This window comes from Tachysurus fulvidraco, chromosome 1, assembly GCF_022655615.1.
Source record: "Tachysurus fulvidraco isolate hzauxx_2018 chromosome 1, HZAU_PFXX_2.0, whole genome shotgun sequence".
In the NCBI taxonomy this organism is placed as follows: Eukaryota; Metazoa; Chordata; class Actinopteri; order Siluriformes; family Bagridae; genus Tachysurus; species Tachysurus fulvidraco.
This window is the reverse complement of record NC_062518.1, coordinates 16472390-16479889: the sequence shown is the minus strand read 5'-3', so window position 1 is coordinate 16479889 and position 7500 is coordinate 16472390. Positions and strand designations below refer to the sequence as shown.

The 7500-nt window shown below is 47.6% G+C and overlaps 1 protein-coding gene across 1 annotated transcript in view; it reads left to right on the top strand.

Annotated features, from left to right (window-relative positions):
• Positions 1-7500, top strand: part of tspan7b (tetraspanin 7b) — a 28135-nt gene that overhangs the window by 14082 nt on the left and 6553 nt on the right. Inside the window, exons 2-4 of the mRNA XM_047822862.1 lie at positions 5968-6204; positions 6975-7112; positions 7284-7379. Coding sequence (XP_047678818.1) covers positions 5968-6204; positions 6975-7112; positions 7284-7379 — 471 coding nt within the window. The remainder of the gene's footprint in view (positions 1-5967; positions 6205-6974; positions 7113-7283; positions 7380-7500) is intronic.

Sequence of the window (7500 nt, the reverse complement as noted above, 5' to 3'; positions counted from 1 at the left end):
TCGATGTGTGTACATGTGAGGGGAGGGGAGGGGAGGTGAGTGTGTAGTGTGTGAGAGGATGATCTGGGGTCTGTGGTCCCTGTAAACCACTAAAACACCAAGTCATGTATCAGTCATTCAGGGAGGGGGCAGAAGGGGGGGTTGGTAGGATATGCTCAGACGGAATTACTCACTATTACCCGAGCCAGAGGAATGATCTCCAGAATATTCTGGACAACAAGATGGTGTTGTTTTGCAGGATTTTGTTTACCTGATTAGCAGGACAGAGAGGGAGGGAAATGTTCATGCTTGAAAGAGTGATGTGTGTGTGTGTGTCCATGTAATGCGCTGGTTAAGGGACGGAGGGTGTACGGGGGGGGGGGGGGTTACTGTTGCCATGGATACTGGCTTTCTTTATCATAGGGTGATGTATTTGCCTCGGTATTCCACCTCATTGTGTTTTAATTCAAAACTCAAATGTATTTATATTCATTCTATTTGAACAATTTATGAAACATGAACTTTCTTGACTTGAACATGTCGATATTCAAAAAAACACGCTCCAGCTTTCGTCAGCACGTCAAAGCGCGGTCGGTCCTCCTAAAGTTCCAGTCAATAGGAAACTTTATACCGTTCTGAATAGTACCCATTGAGGGTATTCAGTCCTGTTCAGAGAATATTAAGGGTCTCATGACTCATAAGGGTCTTTAATGTTGTTTTCTGTCCAGTTTAGAGAGCATTAAACATCTCTTGTGGTCTCCTGCCCCATCAGGTTGTTCAATCCCCTTTAGAAATCACTAAGGGTCTTTCATCCCATTCAGATGGCATCACACAGCCTTAGTCTTATTTCGATGGCATCAAGGTCTTCAATTATATTTGGACCTCTGGCTCATTTGGACAGGATCATGGCTTCCCTGTCCCACTTGGAGAGTGTCCAGGGTGTCCTTTCCCATTTGAAATGCATCAAGGGTTGTTGGTTGTGTTTGAACAGAATCAAGTGTCCCCTATCCTACTTGGAAAGCATCCAGGGTCTCTTGTCTCATTCAGAATGCATTAAGGGTCTTTGGAACCCTCTTCAATGGTCTTCCATCCTCCTTGGATAGCGCAAGAGTCTTCGGCATCAGACGTACTCGGTCATATTCACAGGGCATCCCACTCGAATGGTGAGTGAAGAACGAGAAGGATCGTACTTTCCAGAGAAGTTACAAAGCTCTTTGGCATTCATTCATACATACATTTTCTACCGCTTATCCGAACTTCTCGGGTCACGGGGAGCCTGTGCCTATCTCAGGCGTCATCGGGCATTGAGGCAGGATACACCCTGGACGGAGTGCCAACCCATCGCAGGGCACACACAAACTCTCATTCACTCACACACTCACACACTACGGACAATTTTCCAGAGATGCCAATCAACCTACCATGCATGTCTTTGGACCGGGGGAGGAAACCAGAGTACCCGGAGGAAACCCCGAGGCACGGGGAGAACATGCAAACTCCACACACACAAGGCGGAAGCGGGAATCGAACCCCAACCCTGGAGGTGTGAGGCGAACGTCCTAACCACTAAGCCACCATGCGCCCCCCCCCCTCACACACACACACACACACACACACACACACACACACACACACACACACACACACACACACACACACACACACACACACACACACACACACACTTTGGCATTTGTTAATTTGAATACGTAAATCATTTGGACATTTAGACCATGACTCTGGCCTGTTGTATGTGGAAACTTTCCACTTTGTGGAACAAACATATTGCCGTCACAGCCGCTCGTACTACGCAGGAATGCTCACATGCTGGTTTTCTAAGATTCGCACCACTTGTAAAAACATTACACAATCTCACAGCGGTGAACTTTCTTGCAAACCGCCATATATCCTGTATACAGTTTACAGGGTTCTGTCTATCACTTAGTGCTGTATAACACTATGTGACTTGCTTGCAGTGTCACTCGGTGTAAGATCTTGCTATAGATCATTACTTCTGTGATTATTATCATAGAGAATCTGTGCACAGCCCCCGGATGTTTAATGGGCCTGTGGCTTTCCATAATAGCATATGCAGAGATAAAATGTGTGCAATGCTGGGTAATGGCTGAGGATGGCTTAAAATGCATTGTGTACATCATTCAGGAAGAATCGAACATGCAGCCTCAGGGCCTTTTTAAACCCGGTCACTTCGTGTGTTTTCTCTGATCCGATATCTGATTGGTTAAAACTGTTCCATTTACATTAGGCCACATAAACAAGTCTCGGCGAATCGGATATCGATCCGATCTTTCTGCTCCTGCCCAAAATGCTAATATATTTGCCCTCATTTTCGGGGTAATTGAAACAGAACACGCTTTGGTGTATGCGGTTTTCAGAACGCGATCAAAAAGAAGACGTAAAAACTGGTTACGACGTTTATGCTACAAAAAACAGCGTTTACTGTTTGTTGCGTTTTCGCTGGCGGCAGCAGCGCGTTTTAGGACCCGACGAGACGCCTGGGTGAAAGATCACCTGCGAGTGACGTACTTCCGTTTGGGAGGAGTATGAACAACCACATTCATTTACACCTGTCCAGTTTCATCTGAAACGCGTCCCAGACCACCTCCTGAAGGGGTTTGTACCATCGGGTTTATATCCGTCTCCAAAACGTTTCAGAGGGCATTTAGACCTGGTATTTTTACCGTCGGGTAGCTATCTGATCACAGAAAACACAGGAAGTGACCAGGGGTAAAAAGCCCCTGAAAATGTGCATCAGGGTTTTTAAGCTAAGGTCAACATCATTGTATTTTGTAGCTTGGACACTTGTGACACTTCATACTTCTCAAATAAGTTGAACATCCATTTCGCCTTCGAGCATGAAGTTCCCACGACAACCATGCATGCGGTATCGTACCGTCATCCCAGCCGACGAGTGCCGTTATTGATTTTTTTTTTCCCCTTAACTAAAGCTCCACATTGCATAACACCGGAGGCGTAGCTGACTTGTCAAAGACAAATGTGCTGCTTTCTTCCGAGTGAAATTGCTGTTTGTTTGAGAAGTAAATGATTCATGCTGGCATTCACACAGCAGCTCGGGAGAAAAAACAGCGAGAGGAAATGAAAGAGATTTAGCGAGAGATACCCAGCTGACATGAAAGGTTCGGTCGGTGGACGTGTTCAGTCCATCAGAGGTCAACTGTATTGACTAATTCTCAGCTTTTTCAGTCACCAAATTCTAATCAAGTTCTAATCTATCATCCAGGGTTACACCAAGAATAGCCACTGACCTCTAGGATGAAATCGCTGACCTTATTGAAGCCAGACATTAAAGGTGGGGTCTCCGTTGTTTGAGAAATGCTTTAGAAAACTGAGTCGGGCCGACAAACTAAACGAAAATCAAAACAAACGTATAACCAATGAGCAAAAAGGGCGGGGCTTGTCAATACGGGTGGAGAGAGTGTTCAGTGCGCATGTGTGACATTAGCAGAAAGCGGTTTTAACATTGACATGGAGGATAAAAACATAGAAAGAAAGAGAAGAAAGACTTACGATAAGGCAAGAAGTAGGACGTGTTAATATAGGATCAGCTTTCCAGCGCTGGAGAGAACTGAAGGAGCAGGAAGTTGGCCACATATTCACAGGTTGGAGTTTCCTGATTCAATAACTCCTGAGCTAAATGCTGTTACTACACAAATAACACCTCTTTTCTATCGTAGTAATGTAGAGAGGCAGCTACAACCGCGTTTTGTGTAGTAACAGCGTTTAGCTCAGGAGTTATTGACTCGGGAACCTCCGACCTGTGAATATGTGGCCGACTTTACTTAAGACGCCGAGGCGCTTTTTTCCTTCTCGATAGGTGAGTAACGTTGGTTTTGCTTTGTTACATAGAACTAATACATGCCTTTGTCCTTTACATGATTATGCTTGTGTGTCATTTTTGCTTGTTTGTTTATCTACAATCGTATTGTTCTTCCCTTCAGCTACGATAAAGATACGTTTCTTTCTGTTAGTCGCCTGGGTTACGTATGTATGTGTGGGCGGAGCTATCAATACAGGGGTGGGACCCGTCTGGGTTAGGGGCGTGTTTGTTTTGGTGATTTCAAATGTCAACATTGGCTTTCAAACAACGGAGACCTCACCTTTAAGTTACACAGAAGACACAGAACACTTCCTTCATGTGCAGAACGACGTCGTATCGGATGTCTCCTTGCTCGATGCTAACTTTGTAGCTTCGATACGTTGGTAAATCTTCTGATGTTTGGTCAAAGCTCCATTTTACAGGTCATTTCTGAGGTAACTTCATCAAGTAAAAGCACTGGGTCACGGACACAGGTGACCGGTCTGAAGGACAACGTCGAGGCTGAGAGAATTAGAAGGCTTCTGGATTAGCGCGATTTTACCCCCCCTGATCATACGTGGTCTCTCGTCTCGTAGCTATTTATTCAGATATTATCCAACAATATCCAGGATTTCAGATTTCTGGCCCTCTCAGGCTCGTTCCTGGAAGTCTGAGTCATGATGCACTTTCTCTCACGATTTTTCTGTAGTGCGGTTCGCACGTACACACGCCTTATTTCACACCTTAATTAGCACTTTGGCGGTGAAGCCGAGACTCTCGATGACTGTGTAATGGGGTGTGGGGGTGTGTGTGTGAGTGAGTGAGATGGGTTCACATCGTTACACCTGAATCACAAAGATGGAGGTGTGTGTGTGTGTCTGTGAGTGTGTGTGAGAGTGTGTGTGTGAGTGTGTGTGTGTGTGTCTGGTGCTGAATCATTACCCTGAGTAGGATGTTGATTCGGAGCTCACACTGATTTGACTGGATTATGGACATGACGCACACACACACACACACACACACACACACACACACACACACACACACACACACACACACACACCAGACTCACAGCTCCATGATGCAAAGCTGAGAGTCAGATGAAACCCCTGATGAGGTGGATGGGGGCGGAGCACAGCGCATGATGGACAGCTGACAGTCTCACTCATCTAGACTAAAAACACAGGAGGGGTTTTGTTCCCATCTCAGATGGCCCTCAGTAGCAGGTCTGTGGAGTACAAACCAGAGTTAAGGCTTTTGTTCCACTACAATTTAGGAATTTGTGGATGCGTCTGATGGGTCACAACACACTGTGTTTCTCTCTGTCTCTGTGTGTGTGTCTCTCTCTCTCCGTGTCTCTCTCTCTCTCTCTCTCTCTCTCTCTCTGTGTTTGTCTCTCTGTCTCTCTCTATGTGTCTCTCTGTGTGTGTCTCTCTCTGTCTCTGTGTGTGTCTCTCTCCATGTCTCTCTGTGTGTTTGTCTCTCTCTCTGTGTCTGTGTGTCTGTGTGTGTGTGTCTCTCTCTCTGTCTCACTCTCTCTGTCTCACTCTCTTCCTCTGTCTCTCTCTCTCTCTCTGTGTGTCTCTCTCTGTGTCTCTCTGTGTGTTTCTCTCTCTGTCTCTCTCTGTCTCTCTCCCTCTCTGTCTCTCACTCTCTCTCTCTCTGTGTCTCTCTCTCTCTCTTTCTCTCTCTCTTTCTCTCTCTCACACACACACACACTACCCCCCCCCCCCCCGCTTTCTTTGTCAGATATGGTGGAACAGGTTTTCCACTTAGCATGCAAACCCCAACGTCTGTGTTTAGAGTGTATGTGGGTGAGAGAGAGAGAGAGAGAGAGAGCGCATGAGAGATTGACACACAGACAGAAGGAGAAACAGATGGAAGAGAGAGAGAGATATAGAGAGATCTTTGAGCTCCCTCTGCTGCTCAGCTGCTATGTGTGTTGTGAACACATTAGTGTGAAATCTAGAACTTGTCTGTATGAACTTTGCTGTCCAATCTAAAGTGGGCGGGGCTTAAATCGGATAACTCTCGCGTGAGATAAATCCTCAATGTATTTATTGATTAATTGATCGATTTCTTCTGTAAGCTCAAGCCCAGGGATCCTCAGGCTGAGGTGTGTATTTACACACACTGTTTTTTGTGTGCAGATCACGGGGGCCATCCTCCTCGCTGTGGGGCTATGGGGGAAGTTCATGCTGGGGCCGTACATCTCCCTGATCGCTGAGAACTCCACCAACGCACCGTACGTCCTCATCGGCACCGGGACCACCATCATCGTCTTCGGGCTGTTCGGCTGCTTCGCCACCTGCAGGGGGAGCCCATGGATGCTCAAACTGGTGAGAACATGGAGCACGTTCTCCGAGCTCAGATCCCCGCTGATCCTTGTTTATTAGCTGCTTGACGACTGGAGACATTTTTGTGGCTCTGTTGTGTCGAAAACGGTGATTTGGGGCACGAATGCGGCAGCCAAAGTGACGTCATCGGTCGAGTCGTGCCGTGATTCATGTAACCCCAGGCAACCATAATTTCCCGAAAGCACGATAGGAAGAACAGAATTCAAACGCACGTGTCCGGGGAATAAGGAGAGACGAGAGTGAAGAGGTCGATCGGCGCCTGCTGGCGGGGAGGAGCCCCGAGTCCAGGGGAAAGAGTGTTTAGAGATCGTCGGGAAACTCAGCCGTGAGCTTGAATCTGGAAAAACCCTTACCAATCCCGAAAGGAAAAAGAATGACGCTCGCCAACCACGGATCAGCCCGTTAGGCACACAAACGATGAACCACCTAAGGAGTTGCGACCAGAACACAGCTAAACGACAGTAGTGCCCGACCGGTACCCGTCCACGCAGAGGTGAAACGCGAAGCAGGCGACCAGAAGACGCCAACGGGGCCACCACGAACACCGACCAAGACAAAAAAGAAAACAGAGTAGCAGGGCGTGGAGGCACCCCAGGCAAGAAGAGCAAACCCATGAGCGACGTCACGCAAATCCATTCATTTATCACACAGAGACGAGTCTGCTCAACACTGCTCGCAAACAGATTAGCAGAGAAAAAGCAGGAGAAAGAACAAAAGGAACAAGAAGGCCGTTGATACAAGCGCGCGCACGCACGGATAACGTGAGTGAGAAAGAACCCGTCACAGCCGCGCACTGGAAGGACGCGCGAGCACAGCGAGAGCAGGGGAGCGCAGCAGGAGAGAGCGCGAAGGAGCGCGAAGATGCGAGACGGGGCTCAGAGACGAAGAGACACCTGAGCCGAGCGAGTGGCATCTCTGGGTTTGTTTTCCGTCACGAGGTGAGAAACACACACACGCGCACACACACACACACACACACACACACACACACACACACACACACGCACACAATCATATAAAGCCACCACAGGGTGCATCAGTTGGAGACTCCATCTGTTGGGCTCTGTTACATTATATGTGTGTGTGTGTGTGTGTGTGTGTGTGTTCAGATTAAGGGCACGTTCCTGAGGACCTATAACGAAGCTGTGCTGAACTACAATGCACAGGATGAGAGGAGTCTGGCTGTGGATAACGTTCAGAGGAGTGTAAGTTAAGTGTAAAGTTACAGATCATTTCAGCATCTGTCTTCAGCCAACATCACGCCAGGTCATGACACGCCTCCTTTTTTCGTAAACCCCACCCCTCTGTGCACGAGTGCCATCGGCC